This window comes from Pelophylax lessonae (assembly GCF_965119305.1).
Source record: "Pelophylax lessonae genome assembly, chromosome: 3".
Taxonomy (NCBI): Eukaryota; Metazoa; Chordata; class Amphibia; order Anura; family Ranidae; genus Pelophylax; species Pelophylax lessonae.
This window is the reverse complement of record NC_138770.1, coordinates 2,179,063-2,197,047: the sequence shown is the minus strand read 5'-3', so window position 1 is coordinate 2,197,047 and position 17,985 is coordinate 2,179,063. Positions and strand designations below refer to the sequence as shown.

Genomic DNA, 17,985 nt, shown 5'->3' with positions numbered 1-17,985 from the left:
ATTGCTCTGGTGAGTGGGGAAGCACTACTAAGAGGGCGCCCTCACCATCACGTGTGTAAGAGGTGGAAGAAGGCGTGGCTACACTACAGCTGGCACAGTTTGGAGCACGGAGAACTTTCACACCTTATCAACTTTTCATTCATTTGTGGACTTTTTTTTTAAACAAAATACGTTTATTAAGGTAGATGCAAAGTGGAAGCAGTGGACTTGCAGAGAACACTATAATGAGCACAAAATATTGTATGATTTCATGAAATTTCACAGATTTTAAGTTTATTTAATATAGCAGCAAATATTATAAGATTAATGAAGTAGATGAAAAGTGGAAGCAGTGGATCTGCAGGGAACAAAGCACTTTATGTTGTATATGAATTTGCACATGGATCAGTTTACTTAATTTATTGATAAACCCCATACGATGAGTGAAGTAGGTGTAAAGTGGAAGCAGTAGAACTGCAGAGAACATTATTTTGAGCCCCTAGCACTTTATATATGAATGTATCCACATATTTTAGTGTATTTGTGATAATTTATGTGCACACACAATAGGACAGCGCTGTGACACATAACGCTCTTCTAATTGATAAAGGGAATACTTACCTTTAAAATAATTGATGGTGCGCTATATCAAAAAATTATAAAGTGTGTATACCAATCAATACAAACACAATTCCAAATATAAGCAAAATATACAGAAATAGTGAAGAAAAGTCCCACGACACGACTGTGTCAATAGTGAGACCACCAACAGTGATAGTGACAAGTGAAAGTGTCTGTTGTACAATACAAATCAAAATGTAAATAAACGGTGTATAAGTCCCAACACAATTGTATCAATGGTGAAACCACCAACAATGGTGAGGTGCTGACAGGTGATGGTTAATTCGCTTTGTGAATTGAAGTTCCCTCCACCTGCTGGAAAGCCTCCTTACCGGACGGAATAGGGTAAGTGCTTTTCTCTAGTGAAAATGAACAATCCTGGTGCCCAAACTGAACAAAGTGCTCCCCGCCGTGCATTCACAAGGGCCCGTCAGGCCTCTTACCAGATCAAATGGGTATATCAAGCACTGCACACTGCCCTCAGGTTCAACCGATATTGGTAGCCACAATGGATGTAGAAGTCCTATGTCACTCCACTGTTCACATTCGGGTAGGTTTCTGTGTTCAGATAGTACTCATGGCCACTTGTTATGGGTGATTATGAGGATCATTTCGCTCCAGCATTAACATGTAAAAGAATAACTGCCCATGGTGCATTACCCTTGATATTGCTTTATTGAATAAAAAATATGCACTTACATGTATGCGGAATAGACTTCACATAAAGATAAAAAGCGTTGAGGGATTCCTAAATGCCTGGGTCCGGCTGCAGCTCGGATCCTAAGCGACGTGGTGACGGCACGCCTCCTGCCTGACGCGTTTCCGCCGATTGGCTATCTTCAGAGAAAGGAGGTTCTCGCGCGCCGTCACTTCCGTCCTTTTATTCTAAAGGGAGCCGCGTCACTTCCGGTGTCTCCAGAGGAGGCGCCGGAAGTCTCTTACGGGTTCCTCGGCTTCAAATTATTAAATATACCCTAATATCCATAACAGTAATCGAATCTGGAGGTGATTTAGTGATATTGGAAACGGAAAGGTTCCTCTTTACTACTTTGAGTACATCGCAAATGACTGTGTATCCCCTTATTCTCGATCTCTCTACTGTTAAAATTCAATCTATTTAATGTTGGGTGTACTTAGAACTCTCAATAAGGAGTATAGTCTCTCCACATTTATAATTGGGATAAATTTTACATAGATATCTCTATTTAAATGTCAACCTTGACACCGGAAGTGAAGGGTCCGATATTCCTATAACTAGGGGTATGTTGACGTATAGATGTATATTTAAAATCTAAAGCTAAAATACAGCATAATACCTTTTAAAATATAAAATGAATAAAACACCTCTATATAAAAAAACCTCTATATAAAAAATACATTCTGTAAAATAATAAAAGATTTTATCATACCAGATCTCTATATGTGGTCTGGATGTATGTGTGTATAAAAAGTAACATGCTGGAAGGTATAATTTTAATACTAGCTATGTATTAACTGTTGTTAATATGAGAGTTGATATCCCAGTCTATGTTATGACCTCTAGGTCTATAACATTTTAGCTCATAAATCCAAAAGGTCTCACGTCTCGAAATTGACCTTTGTAGGTTACTACCTCTCCAATGTGGTACGTGTTTTTCAATGACCGTGATTTTGAGTTTTTTTGGATCTTTGTTGTGGCAAGTAGCATAATGCTGGGAGACACTATGTCCTGGGAATCCATTGTGGATATTTGTTAGGTGTTCTCCAACACGAATGCCTGCTGTCCTAATAGTCCTACCTACGTACTGTAGGTTACATTCGCATTGTAGTAGGTATATTACACCTTTGGTATCACATGTTATGAACTCTCTGATGGGATATTCTTTCCCTGTAGTGGTGGAAGTAAATTTGTTGGTTCTCAGTGTAATTGCCTCTGTACATATCCGGCACCTTTTGCAGGGATAAAAGCCCTTCATGTTTGGGAATATCTCCATCTTGATGGGTCTTTCGACTGGGTTTCTGGCTATTAATTCCTTCAGGTTCGTCGCCTTCCTGAAGATTATTTTAGGTTGGGTCGGTAAGACTTGCCCTAAGATTTTGTCCTCTTGTAGGACACCCCAGTACTTCCTAAAAATATAATTGAGCCACTTGTAATTGCTGGAGAACTTAGTGGTGAATGCGTATTCAAAGTGAGGAGAAGTTGAAGTATTTTTACATTTTGGTTCCACTAAGTTCTTTTGCTCCATGGGCATGACATTTTTAATCTCTTTGTCCAGCTCCGAGGTGTCATACCCTTTTTCCACGAACCTCTGCTTCAGGGTCCCTACTTGTTGTTGGAAATCTTCTTGTGTAGTACAGTTCCTGCGGATCCTTCTAAATTGACTTCTAGGTACTGAGCCAAGCCATTTGGGATGATGACAACTGTCGATAGCTATGAAACCGTTTCTATCAGTTGGTTTGAAGAAAGACTTGGTTGCAAAGCCCGAGTTTTTACGATAGATCACCAAATCAAGAAAGTTGATGGAGGTATTGCTGTATTGGTAGGTGAATCTAATACCCCAGTTGTTGCAATTGAGGTTATCCATGAAATTTTTCAACGATATTTCATCTCCTTGCCATATCAGCAGTGTATCATCAATATACCTCCTCCAAATGACCAGTTCTTTCACACGATTGGTGAAAATGTTCCGGTCCTCCCAGAGAGCCATGAACAGGTTGGCTAAGCTGGGGGCAAATTTTGCCCCCATAGCCACACCTGTCCGCTGGCGATAAAAATTCTGGTTATAGTAAAAATAATTGTGATTCATCCCAAAGGTTAGAAGGTCCAAAATAAATTGTTTTTGTTTGAGCGGAATATCATGGTTCGCATCCAGGAATACGCTGACTGCTTCGTACCCCATCTCATGTGGTATGATGGTGTACAACGAGGTGACGTCCGCTGTAACTAGTAGTACGTCACCTTGAATCTCAACCTCTGTGATATCCTTAATGCATTGTGATGTGTCCTTAAGGAAAGCAGGTGTTTCCTGTACTAGAGGTTGTAAGAAATAGTCAACGTATTTTCCTATCCTCGAGGTTATTGATTCGATTCCGCTGACTATAGGCCTCCCGGGTGGATTATTCAGACATTTGTGAATTTTCGGGAGGTAGTATATAGTCGGGATTCTCGGTGAGATAGGGACTAGAAATTCTTTTTCTTTCTCATTTAAAATTCCCATATCAAAACCTTTATGGATAAGTTTTTCCAGCTTCTTTTTATATACGGAGGTGGGATCACTTCTTAGGACTTCGTATGTGGTCTGGTCTCCCACCAATCTATCCATTTCTTGGATGTAGTCATCCTTATTTAATAATACGATCCCTCCACCCTTGTCAGCTGGTCTAATCACTAGGTTCTTCTTCTCACATAGGGATTTAATACCCTTTTGTAAATCTCCTTGAGGTTTAAATTCCAGCTCTTTTTCTTCTAGTTCTTTAAGAACCAGATCCCTAAATACTGTAACATGATGGCTTGGGACTCCTGGAGGATTAAACAATGAGGCGTTCTTCAAACCTGATGGAATTACAGTTGAGGTTTGATAGGAAACATAGTTCCTCTCTCCTGCTTTTGACAAAAAATGTCTCTTTATGTTGAGTTTCCTCACATATTTGTGGATGTCCACAAATGTCTCAAACTTATTTAGGGGTTTCTTCGGGGCATATTTTAGCCCTTTGCTCAATGTATGTTTCTCAGAGTCGGAGAGATCTATCTTACTCAGATTGAAAATCCCTTGGATTTCGTGACTCGTCCTTCTTTTCTTTGAGCCTCCTCTGCATCCTCTATTTATTTTCTTCTTTTTTTGCCTTTCTTTGGGCCCTGCCCTAAAAAATTCTTCTTGTTGTTTTTCATGGGTGTTTTATTCTGTGGAGGTTCAAACACCTCTTCCCTTTCTTCATATCCACTGTGTCGTAAGGGTTCGAATCTATTTTGGGTATATTGGGGATAAACTCTAGGGGTATGGGGAGAATCATTGTAATTCCCCATATAGTCCATAGACATCCTTCTCGGTGATCGAGATCTTGATCTTCTTTTTTGTCTCTCCCTCGAATTCGTTCGTTGTTCATGTTTACTCCTAAAGGAGTCATGTCTGGGAGGTCTCGTTCTTTCTTTCTTGTAATTATTAGGATTGTCTCCCCCATTTTGCTGTCTCGTATTCTGGCTTGAGTTGTTCTCTCTCAAAGGTTTGAACTTATCAGTTCCTCTATACCCTAAATGTTCTGCATCTTTTTTAGGGGGTTCTTTTATTTTCACCTCTTTCTTGGGTACATCCTTCGGTGCTCTATAACCAAACGGTTCCAAAGTTTGCTGGGAGGTCCCTTCTCCTGGTGAATTTTGGGTTTCTATATTTTCTTCTTCTTCCACTACAAGGTTAAGTTGCCACTTAAATACCTTTGAGGTCCGGTAATCATCCAGGTCTCTGAGATATTTTTTCCTTTTCTTAGTTTTTTGTTCTTCATCTTCCATAGCTAGTATTTCTCTCAGTTCTTGGTTGTATACCTTATATGCTTCTTCTTGCATGGATGGTACCAACTTCTCCTTAATTTCTAAAATTTCCTTATTTAATTTTAGGACTTTCTTTCTCTTCCTATCAATAAGGAAATTAAGTAAGCCCATGCCGGCTCCATTGAAAAAATGAAACCATTCCTTGAGATCTGGATCGCCTTGGTCTGGGTATAAATTCCACCTCAGACTCCTGGGGACCATTTTCTCCTGGACATATTTCTCAAGAAACGCTATGTCCCAAGACGCATGTAATTCAGAGATCATTACGTTTTTTAGTCTCATGAAGACTCCTCTTAAATCTGTGGTCTCATGAGTGGTTTTAGTGAAGATATCTTCTACTAAAAGTTTCCGTGTGCTGTAATATTCAAAAATATCCATATTGACCTGCTGCTACTTGAAAGTGTGTGTATAAATGATGTGAAAAAGTAAAGTGCGCTGGTCTGTGATATGCTGCTACCAGATGAAAAAATATGTGATAAAATAATTGATGGTGCGCTATATCAAAAAATTATAAAGTGTGTATACCAATCAATACAAACACAATTCCAAATATAAGCAAAATATACAGAAATAGTGAAGAAAAGTCCCACGACACGACTGTGTCAATAGTGAGACCACCAACAGTGATAGTGACAAGTGAAAGTGTCTGTTGTACAATACAAATCAAAACTTAGTGGAACCAAAATGTAAAAATACTTCAACTTCTCCTCACTTTGAATACGCATTCACCACTAAGTTCTCCAGCAATTACAAGTGGCTCAATTATATTTTTAGGAAGTACTGGGGTGTCCTACAAGAGGACAAAATCTTAGGGCAAGTCTTACCGACCCAACCTAAAATAATCTTCAGGAAGGCGACGAACCTGAAGGAATTAATAGCCAGAAACCCAGTCGAAAGACCCATCAAGATGGAGATATTCCCAAACATGAAGGGCTTTTATCCCTGCAAAAGGTGCCGGATATGTACAGAGGCAATTACACTGAGAACCAACAAATTTACTTCCACCACTACAGGGAAAGAATATCCCATCAGAGAGTTCATAACATGTGATACCAAAGGTGTAATATACCTACTACAATGCGAATGTAACCTACAGTACGTAGGTAGGACTATTAGGACAGCAGGCATTCGTGTTGGAGAACACCTAACAAATATCCACAATGGATTCCCAGGACATAGTGTCTCCCAGCATTATGCTACTTGCCACAACAAAGATCCAAAAAAACTCAAAATCACGGTCATTGAAAAACACGTACCACATTGGAGAGGTAGTAACCTACAAAGGTCAATTTCGAGACGTGAGACCTTTTGGATTTATGAGCTAAAATGTTATAGACCTAGAGGTCATAACATAGACTGGGATATCAACTCTCATATTAACAACAGTTAATACATAGCTAGTATTAAAATTATACCTTCCAGCATGTTACTTTTTATACACACATACATCCAGACCACATATAGAGATCTGGTATGATAAAATCTTTTATTATTTTACAGAATGTATTTTTTATATAGAGGTTTTTTTATATAGAGGTGTTTTATTCATTTTATATTTTAAAAGGTATTATGCTGTATTTTAGCTTTAGATTTTAAATATACATCTATACGTCAACATACCCCTAGTTATAGGAATATCGGACCCTTCACTTCCGGTGTCAAGGTTGACATTTAAATAGAGATATCTATGTAAAATTTATCCCAATTATAAATGTGGAGAGACTATACTCCTTATTGAGAGTTCTAAGTACACCCAACATTAAATAGATTGAATTTTAACAGTAGAGAGATCGAGAATAAGGGGATACACAGTCATTTGCGATGTACTCAAAGTAGTAAAGAGGAACCTTTCCGTTTCCAATATCACTAAATCACCTCCAGATTCGATTACTGTTATGGATATTAGGGTATATTTAATAATTTGAAGCCGAGGAACCCGTAAGAGACTTCCGGCGCCTCCTCTGCAGACACCGGAAGTGACGCGGCTCCCTTTAGAATAAAAGGACGGAAGTGACGGCGCGCGAGAACCTCCTTTCTCTGAAGATAGCCAATCGGCGGAAACGCGTCAGGCAGGAGGCGTGCCGTCACCACGTCGCTTAGGATCCGAGCTGCAGCCGGACCCAGGCATTTAGGAATCCCTCAACGCTTTTTATCTTTATGTGAAGTCTATTCCGCATACATGTAAGTGCATATTTTTTATTCAATAAAGCAATATCAAGGGTAATGCACCATGGGCAGTTATTCTTTTACATGTTAATGCTGGAGCGAAATGATCCTCATAATCACCCATAACAAGTGGCCATGAGTACTATCTGAACACAGAAACCTACCCGAATGTGAACAGTGGAGTGACATAGGACTTCTACATCCATTGTGGCTACCAATATCGGTTGAACCTGAGGGCAGTGTGCAGTGCTTGATATACCCATTTGATCTGGTAAGAGGCCTGACGGGCCCTTGTGAATGCACGGCGGGGAGCACTTTGTTCAGTTTGGGCACCAGGATTGTTCATTTTCACTAGAGAAAAGCACTTACCCTATTCCGTCCGGTAAGGAGGCTTTCCAGCAGGTGGAGGGAACTTCAATTCACAAAGCGAATTAACCATCACCTGTCAGCACCTCACCATTGTTGGTGGTTTCACCATTGATACAATTGTGTTGGGACTTATACACCGTTTATTTACATTTTGATTTGTATTGTACAACAGACACTTTCACTTGTCACTATCACTGTTGGTGGTCTCACTATTGACACAGTCGTGTCGTGGGACTTTTCTTCACTATTTCTGTATATTTTGCTTATATTTGGAATTGTGTTTGTATTGATTGGTATACACACTTTATAATTTTTTGATATAGCGCACCATCAATTATTTTATCACATATTTTTTCATCTGGTAGCAGCATATCACAGACCAGCGCACTTTACTTTTTCACATCATTAATACTTACCTTTGTTACAGCAGCAGTCCGGTATAAGTTATTTTTGTAGGTATTTGAGTTGTTACACATAGCGCAGGTTTTTTCCATTTATATTGGTGACATAATTGCCCAAATCTGGGGATCAGGAGCCATTTCCACCCTTTACTCTCGGCTGGGGTTCTTTGTATCCATATAACAGATGTTCTACATGGCTAAATCTGCAATCCATTTTACTGCAAAATCAAAGGTGCCAAAATGTCTCCCCCGAGCAGTAATATATTTCTACCACCCCCCCCCCCCCCCGAGCAGTAATATATTTCTATCCTCCTTGGTGGGAGTGGAGATGCCCCAACTATAGGATATACAGTACATACACACACAGCACAAGGTTGTGTTCACACTGCGAGATGTCTCTCGGGACTGCAGTTCCTCTGAGCTCCACAAGGTGGTGATCTCACTTCTACCCAGCCAGGAAGTCTCTATGGAATACAGACAGGAAGTGATGTCAGGTACAGACAGGAAGTTCCAGGTGAGAGGTGAGTTGGGAGGAAGTAGAGAGAAGACATCGCTGGAAGTGGCGGCAGAGGAGGTAATAAGATCTTATTTTCTATTTACACCCAGTAACCCCCCGTCATGTCCGTCCTCTTCCTCCATAGTCACTGTGATGTCTTTTATCTCCAGCAGATGATGATACACATATATATAGTGTGGAAACCTAGATTAAACCCTTCAGGGGGATCAGTTGATGAATAATATATCTTCCTTCTAAAGCTGACCACACATGGTTTGTTTTATCGTTCAGCCAGCGGGATGAGTAAAAAAAGCTACACTTATTCCCCATCCACACATTGGAGGGGGATGGGAGAGTCCTCCCCGCTGCACGATTGTATTCTGACAATGGGGGGCGTTCCTCCGCTCTCAGAATACACAGATCAGTGATGAAGCTATTGGCTGCAGCCGCTGATGGAGTGACTTTTATCCGGCAGTGACCACACATGGATGGAAATGTGACCGATCCCTGCTGAAACAGCTGAATTTCCATGTATCTATGGTCACCTCCCCTCCCCCTAATCTCTTTCATTATGTAAGTCATGCTGAGATAATCTCCCATTGGCTGAGCAATATTCTCATTTGTCTCTGAGCTCCTTCTTGCTATTCCTCGTCCTGCCTGCTGTTTCCTTGGATTGATTTTCTGTGTAGTGACCCCGGCTTCATCTCTTGGATGCTCTCGTCTGTTGCTTGCCCTGACCTTTATCCTGATTCCTGGATCTCCTCCTCATCTCACACCCAACATAAAGAATGGAATTTGTGATCCAGGTGGCCAAATTTTACAAGAATCCCTGACCCCATTAATAATAGAAAACACTAAACTGTCCAGATTAAATATTTTCTCACTGGGACCATAGTGCTTAAATAAATCCTGACCTTCATATTCCCTCCTGATATCCTCATCCTATTATTGTACAACCAATACCAATCCAGATAATTCTCTGTTATCAATCTTATCTGTCTACAGGGAAACCTTCATAGATGACGGCACCAATGAGGACGGAGGAGGACCGGAGTCACATGACTGAGAAGATCCTAAACCTCACCCTGGAGATCATCTACCTGCTGACCGGAGAGGTGAGGAGGATTCTGGGAGGTCACATGACATCACTCTTATCTCTATTAATAAAACACAGACCTGACCAGAGAGGGGAGGAGGATTCTGGGAGGTCACATGACATCACTCTTATCTCTATTAATAAAACACAGACCTGACCGGAGAGGTGAGGAGGATTCTGGGATTCTAACATGATATTCCTATCTGGGCACCGGTCCTCAGGAAGGATGTGCTGGAACTGGAGAAAGTCCAGAGAAGGGCAACAAAAATAATTAGGGGAATGGAGGACATCAGCTATGAGGAAAGACTACAAGCACTGAACCTGTTCTCTCTGGAGAAGAGACGATTGAGGGGGGATATGATATCAATGTACAAATACTGTACTGGTGACCCTAGCATAAGGAACAAACTATTCAGAGAAAGGGAATACAATAAGACACGTGGCCACTCACTAAAACTTGAGGAAAGGCGTTTTAACCTTAAAATATGCAGGGGGTTCTTCACTGTAAGAGCAGTAAGGATGTGGAATTCTCTTCTGCAAACAGTGGTATCAGCAGGGAGCATCGATAGTTTCAAAAAACTATTAGATGGGCACCTTAAAGACCACAACATACAGGGGTATACAATGTACAACATACAGGGGTATACAATGTACAACTTACAGGGGTATACAATGTACAACTTACAGGGGTATACAATGTACGGTTAATAGCAAACACACACACACATCATAGGTTGAACTGGATGGACTGATGTCTTTTTTCAACCTCACTAACTATGTAACTATGTTCCTTAATACAGAGATTTCCTCTTCTGAAGTCAGGTGATCATATGACCATCACAGTGCCTCCATGTGACTCCCTAAAACCTGAGAAACACAACATGCAAAAGATTCTAGAAGTCACCAAGAAGATAATGGAGCTGCTGACCGGAGAGGTGAGCGGTGCTGGGAATTCTGGGACATTATCCAGTAACAGACAAGGGATGTGTCTGGATGGTGACTGTATCATTGTGTGTGTCAGGTTCCTATAAGGTGTCAGGATGTCACTGTCTATTTCTCCATGGAGGAGTGGGAGTATTTAGAAGGACACAAGGATCTCTACAAGGACGTCATGATGGAGAATCAGCCGCCCCTCACATCACCGGGTAAGAGGAGACTTTATTGTAAAGGAGAGAGCAGTACGGAGGATCCACCTAGATCCCCCATCATCTGATAAACACATAGAAACAATGTATTCAGTCAGTGTGTGTGTTTCCTACAGATGGATCCAGTAATGGGAACCCACCAGAGAGCTGTCCCCGTCCTCTGTATCCCCGGGATTCCACACAGGAAGATCACACCATCCCCCACCATCATCAGGTAGATGAGAATGTAGGAAAGTGATCCCAAGCCCTAAGAGATATCATTCTTCTATTATTATTATTTTTTTTTAATTTATTATTATTTCTGCCATTTTGTTGGTTTAGGATGAAGATCTGATAAATGTACAAATTGGGGTTATAAAGGAAAAGACGTATGTGAGGGGTGATCAGCATTTTACAGAGGAGGTTGGGATGATGGACGCAGTTAAAGAGGAAGAAACTTCTCCAGATATCAGCTCGGGTAATTATGGAAGAATGGGTTAAAGGTTACTTAGTGATGTTTGGTTGGGTGGTATCATTGATCTGGTTAGTTGTCATAGTTTGGTGATGTGATTGCACCCAGTTCCACCACAGATCTCTTTTACACTTTGAAATGATCAACCAACATACACTGCTCCAAAGAATGAAAGGAACACTTTGAAAACACATCAGATCTCAATAGGGAAAATATCATGCTGGATATCTATACTGGTATGGACTGGGTAATGTGTTAGGATCTATACTGGTATGGACTGGGTAATGCGTTAGGATCTATGCTGGTATGGACTGGGTAATGTGTTAGGATTTATACTGGTATGGACTGGGTAATGTGTTAGGATCTATACTGGTATGGACTGGGTAATGTGTTAGGATCTATACTGGTATGTACTGGGTAATGTGTTAGGATCTATACTGGTATGGACTGGGTAATGTGTTAGGATCTATACTGGTATGGAATGGGTAATGTGTTAGGATCTATACTGGTATGGACTGGGTAATGTGTTAGGAAGGAAAGGATGCCACATAGTTTGATAGAAATGAAAATTATCACCCTACAGAGGTCTAAACCTAAATACACGCCAAAAATCAAAGTGAAAAAATGATGCAGCAGGCGAGTCCATTTTGGTGAAATGTCATTGCAGGACCTCAGAATGGTCCTCAGTAGTGTGTATGGCCCCCACGTGCTTGTATTCATGCCTGACAACGTCGGGGCATGCTACTAATGAGACGACGGATGGTGTCCTGGGGTATTTCCTCTCAGATCTGGACCAGGACATCACTGAGCTCCTGAACAGACTGAGGTCCAGCCTGGGGGCATCGGATGGACTGAAACATAATGTCCCAGAGGTGTTCTATTAGATTCAGGTCAGGCGAATCTGGGGGCCATTCAATGGTATCAATTCCTTCATCCTCCAGGAACTGGCTGCATACTCTCACCACATGAGGCCGGGCATTGTTGTGCACCAGGAGGAACCCAGGACCCACTGCACCAGCATAGGGTCTGACAATGGGTCCAAAGATTTCATCCCAATACCTAATGGCAGTCAGGGTGCCATTGTCTAGCCCAGTGTTTCTCAACCTTTTTCCAGTCAGGGCACCCTTGAAAAGTATTTTCAGTGCCGAGGCACCCCTGTCCAAGGTCCAGTTCTCGTTACTGTATGTCCGTTACTGTATGTCGCGGAACACGTGCAAAATCGCCGTTGTTCCAGATACACACACACACACACACACACAAATGCTCTGCTCTTTAGGGTTGTCAATATTTCCTAATGGTACCTCACACATTGGCAAACATAGGGTGCTTTTGGTGGGGCGTAATTAAAAAAAAAAAGGGTCAGGGACTTTCTCTGCATTTCTGCAGGTAGGGAAGCCCATTGCAATAAATGTGCTGCCCTACAGGCAGCACTCAGCCATGCAGATGTGAACCAAGGGCTCATTCACATGTCAGGTTGGAGGGGTGGTCAAACCACATGGTTGAGCTGTTTTTACCACAAACAAGCCCTAAAAAAAGCATTTCTGATTAAAAGTAACATACATACACACATACATATACACATACACACATACATACATATACATACACATACATACACACACATATACATACACATACACACACACATATACATACACATACATACATACACATACATACACACACATATACATACACATACATACACACACATATACATACACATACATACATACACATATATACACATACATATATACATACATATACACATACACACATACATACATATACATACACATATACATACACATACACATACATACACACACATATACATACACATACATACACACACATATACATACACATACATACATATACATATATACATACATATACACATACACACATACACACACACACATACATATGCACACACATACAGATACATACATGCACACATACATATACACACACACACACACACACACACATACATATATACATACATACATATATACATACATTTATATGTAGAAAAATCCGCGCTTAGGATATTTTGTTTTTGATTCACTGCTAGTAATGGCTGCAGCCCACCTTTGAACTATATTCCGAGGATATATAGTGGAATGAGAGAATAAAAGAAGGTGTATGGCGCTGCCAATATACTTTTACTATTCCATACACTCCTCCAAAGTGGTCAAAGTGCAAAACGTGCAATAAAATTGTTTAAAAATACAGTGTGGACCTACAAATTTGATATTAAATAAGATAATAAATACGTAACAGGTGATGAAATCTTGTAAAGTGTCTAGTGTGGCAATGGTGTATTAAATTGAAAAATTAGTGATTGGATAAATGAGTGAATTCAATAAAAATGTGAAGCCAATAATAGGTGACCAAGTGCAGCAAACATGTGCACTAAAATATTAGACTGGTGATCACAATGGCAGGTGTATGGTTAAAACACAACCTGTCCTAAAGGAGTGATAAAACTATAGTAATAAATAAAATCAGTGGTAACATATTGGGTGAAGTGCAAGCATCAAAACATCAAAAATAAAATAAAAGACAAAATAAATCCTTGCCTCTGTGGGCGGCTACCTTCTCACACACAGGATCCTATCTAATGAAGTCTGTCCCCAACCTACTGTTGGAGCAAACTTTGCTGATCCTACAGCAGACACTCAATAGTCCATTCATTTTCTCTTCTGTTCATTGACCTCTTCACATAGAAAACATTCCTTTGTTTTTCCCTTCACATGAAAAACATTCCTTTGTTTTCTCTTCACATAGAAAAACAGTCCATGTCCTCACCTTGAGAAGTCTTTAGTCTTTTTTACCCTCCTCAGCGCACATTGCTCCAGGAGGTATATTCCTCTCCCATGCTCACACAGCGTCAGGAGGCATACATCTGACTGCTCTCCTATCCCCAGCTCACACAGCGTCAGGAGGCATACATCTGACTGCTCTCCTATCCCCAGCTCACACAGCGTCAGGAGGCATATATCTGACTGCTCTCCTATCCCCAGCTCACACAGCTTCGGGAGGCATACATCTGACTGCTCTCCTATCCCCAGCTCACACAGCGTCAGGAGGCATACATCTGACTGCTCTCCTATCCCCAGCTCACACAGCGTCAGGAGGCATACATCTGACTGCTCTCCTATCCCCAGCTCACACAGCGTCAGGAGGCATATATCTGACTGCTCTCCTATCCCCAGCTCACACAGCGTCAGGAGGCATACATCTGACTGCTCTCCTATCCCCAGCTCACACAGCGTCAGGAGGCATACATCTGCCTGCTCTCCTATCCCCAGCTCACACAGCGTCAGGAGGCATACATCTGACTGCTCTCCTATCCCCAGCTCACACAGCTTCGGGAGGCAGCCCTCAATAGACTTTCTCTGGACAAATTATAGAGGCCTTGATTTCCTCATTCTGAATAGCTGAATGTTTTTCAACTTCCTCAAACCTCCCTGGCTACCTTTGCAGCCGACACCCTATAGTAATTGGTGAATTGTCTAAACCAAGCAGAAGTGTATCTCCCATCTGTGACAACACTCACAGATTTACCTGACTTCCTGTCACATTTACCTGAAGTCCTGTCACAATATATATATATATATGTTACATTTACAAAGCAATCATTAAGGTGATCCTGTGTACTAACCAAGCAGGATGAAAACAGCGGAGAGGAAGACTGTTCATGGGTAGGGGAAGAATCCCAAGCAGTACATTTATTAAGTTGGTTGCCTGTGTCAGCGGAAAGCGAGTATCAGACAGCGGACCATCACCGCTGTAACAATTGACCAGCCAGCAATCATTACTGGAAATAAAGAACAGATTACTTATTAATGCACAGGTTGGGGGTCACCTGGGGACCATTCACAGCACACTGGTTGAAAAACCCTGGTCCAGCCTGTAGAGGTCTGTGCGTCCCTCCATGGATACGTCTCCCCAGACCATCACTGACCCACCACCCAACCGGTCATGCTGAACGATGTTACAGGCAGCATAATGTTCTCCATGGCTTCTCCAGACCCTTTCACGTCTGTCACATGTGCTCAGGGTGAACCTGCTCTCATCTGTGAAAAGCACAGGGCACCAGTGGTGGAGCTGCCAATTCTGGTGTTCAATGGCAAATGCCAATCCAGCTCCACAGTGCCGGGCAGTGAGCAAAGCGCCCACTAGAGGACGTCGGCCCTCAGGCCACCCTCATGAAGTCTGTTTCTGATTGTTTGGTCAGAGACATTCACACCAGTGTCCTGCTGGAGGTCATTTTGTAGGGCTCTGGCAGTGCTCATCCTGTTCCTCCTTGCACAAAGGAGCAGATACCGGTCCTGCTGATGGGTTAAGGACCTTCTACGGCCCTGCCCAGCCCTCCTAGAGTAACTGCCTGTCTCCTGGAATCTCCTCCATGCTCCTGAGACTGTGCTGGGAGACACAGCAAACCTTCTGGCAATGGGAGGTATTGATGTGCCATCCTGGAGGAGTTGGACTGCCTGTGCAACCTCTATAGGGTCCAGGTATGACCTCATACTACCAGTAGTGACACCGACCCCAGCCAAATGCAAAACTAGTGACAAACACTCAGAAAAGATGAGTAGGGAAAATGTCAGTGGCCTCCACCTGTAAAACCATTCCTGTTTTGGAGGTTGTCTCATTGTTGCCCATCTAGTGTACCTGTTGGTAACAACCCCCTCTGCTACTTGACTGACCAGATGAATATCCCAGGAGTTTCCCTGACTTGATGCTATACTCTGATTATAAAGCGTTGAGCAGTGTATATGAGTGTGGAAAACTCTTGGTAATTTTTCTTGTCTTCTGACAGACGGACTCTGTGGTGGGAATAGAAGGACATCGGAAGAAGATGTGACTACAGAAGATAATGACATGGCATCTTCTCCAGAAGTAAATCCCGTTCCTCATAATATACATGACACACCTCACCATTGGAGGAGATCATTGGAATCTCCTGATACTTCACATAGTCCTCTAATATCTGACAGTGCCGGCGGGTGCGGGAAACCATCTCATCTCAGGGAATCTTCTTTATACCATACAGGAGAGAATTCATTCTCATGTTCAGAGTGCGGGAAATGTTTTAAAAAGAAAGTAGGCCTTTTTAGGCACCAGAGAATACACACAGGGGAGCGTCCCTATTCATGTTCAGAGTGCGGGAAATGTTTTAACCATAAAGAACACCTTCTTCGCCATCAGAGAATACACACAGGTGAGCGTCCCTATTTATGTTCAGAGTGCGGGAAATGTTTTAATCGTAAAGAACACCTTTTTCAGCACCAGAAAATCCACACAGTTGAGCTTCCGTATTTATGTTCAGAGTGCGGGAAATGTTTTAGTCAGAAAGTAGACCTTTTTAGGCACCAGAGAATACACACAGGTGAGCGTCCCTATTCATGTTCAGAGTGCGGGAAATGTTTTAATCGTAAAGAACACCTTTTTCAGCACCAGAAAATCCACACAGTTGAGCTTCCGTATTTATGTTCAGAGTGCGGGAAATGTTTTAGTCATAAAGGACACCTTCTAAGGCACCAGAGAATACACACAGGGGAGCGTCCCTATTCATGTTCAGAGTGTGGGAAATGTTTTAGTCATAAAGGAAACCTTCTTCAGCACCAGAGAACTCACACAGGGGAGCGTCCCTATTCATGTTCAGAGTGTGGGAAATGTTTTAATCATAAAGTAAGCCTTCTTAGCCATCAGAAAATACACACGGGTGAGCTTCCCCATTTATGTTCAGAGTGCGGGAAATGTTTTAATCGTAAAGAACACCTTCTTCGCCATCAGAGAATACACACGGGTGAGCTTCCCTATTCATGTTCAGAGTGCGGGAAATGTTTTAATCGTAAAGAACACCTTCTTCGCCATCAGATAATCCACACAGGTGAGCCTCCCTATTGATGTTCAGAGTGCAGGAAATGTTTTGCGCTCAAATGTTTACTTGTTAGACACCAGAAAGTTCATACAGGCGAGCATCTCTAATCTTGTACAGAGTGCGGGAAATGTTTAACTAAGAAAGAACACCTACTTACACACAGGTGAGCTCCTTTTTAATGTTATAAGTGCGGGAAATGTTGTCCAAACAAAGGTTTATTTCTTAGAAACCAGAAAGTTCATACGGGCGAGCTTCCTATTTCATGTTCAGAGTGCGGGAAATGTTTCACTCCTTATGTACGTTTTAAACAGCAGAGAATTCACACTTATATTAGAGGCTCGGTTTTCATGTTCAGAGTGCGGGAAAGTGTACAAATAAAGGAAATATAATGAAACATCAGAGTACGCCCCCTGCTGGTACTACGGGAAATGGACGCTGGATTGTAACGGGTGGAACTGTCTACCTTTACCGATCCCTCCTCACATGAGGCTTCAGCCAGGAAATCATGACAATACATGGGGCAACAAGTGGGAAATCATCAGAGAACATGGGGCAACAGGTGATCATTCATGACAATACATGAGGCAATAGACAGGCAATACACAAGCCAACAAGTGGGCAATCATTACAATACATGAGGCAACAGACGGGTATTCAACAAGTGGGCAATCATGACAATACATGAGGCAATAGACAGGCAATACACAAGCCAACAAGTGGGCAATCATCATAATACATGGGGCAACAAGAGAGCAATCATGACAATACATGGTCTATAATGCAACTGTATGAGGACCTAACGGGAAACGCTTTATTCTTTTTGTGTTCTACTTATAA

At 41.8% G+C, this 17,985-nt stretch overlaps 4 protein-coding genes across 4 annotated transcripts in view; 3 read left to right on the top strand and 1 right to left on the bottom strand.

The window, feature by feature from the left end:
* Positions 1-17,255, top strand: part of LOC309548668 (uncharacterized protein) — a gene marked incomplete at both ends in the record, with an annotated part of 75,782 nt that extends 58,527 nt beyond the window's left edge. Inside the window, 2 exon segments of the mRNA XM_082248631.1 lie at positions 16,764-17,171; positions 17,175-17,255. Of these exon segments, the coding sequence (XP_082104757.1) occupies positions 16,764-17,171; positions 17,175-17,255 (489 nt within the window).
* LOC309549119 (uncharacterized protein) overlaps positions 1-17,985 on the top strand; it is a 2,919,967-nt gene that overhangs the window by 1,210,942 nt on the left and 1,691,040 nt on the right. The gene's annotated exons all lie outside the window — the stretch shown is intronic.
* Positions 1-17,985, bottom strand: part of LOC309549117 (uncharacterized protein) — a 4,285,597-nt gene that overhangs the window by 2,687,233 nt on the left and 1,580,379 nt on the right.
* The window catches only part of LOC309548666 (uncharacterized protein), a gene marked incomplete at its 3' end in the record, with an annotated part of 135,602 nt that overhangs the window by 61,530 nt on the left and 56,087 nt on the right, over positions 1-17,985 (top strand). The window lies entirely within an intron of this gene.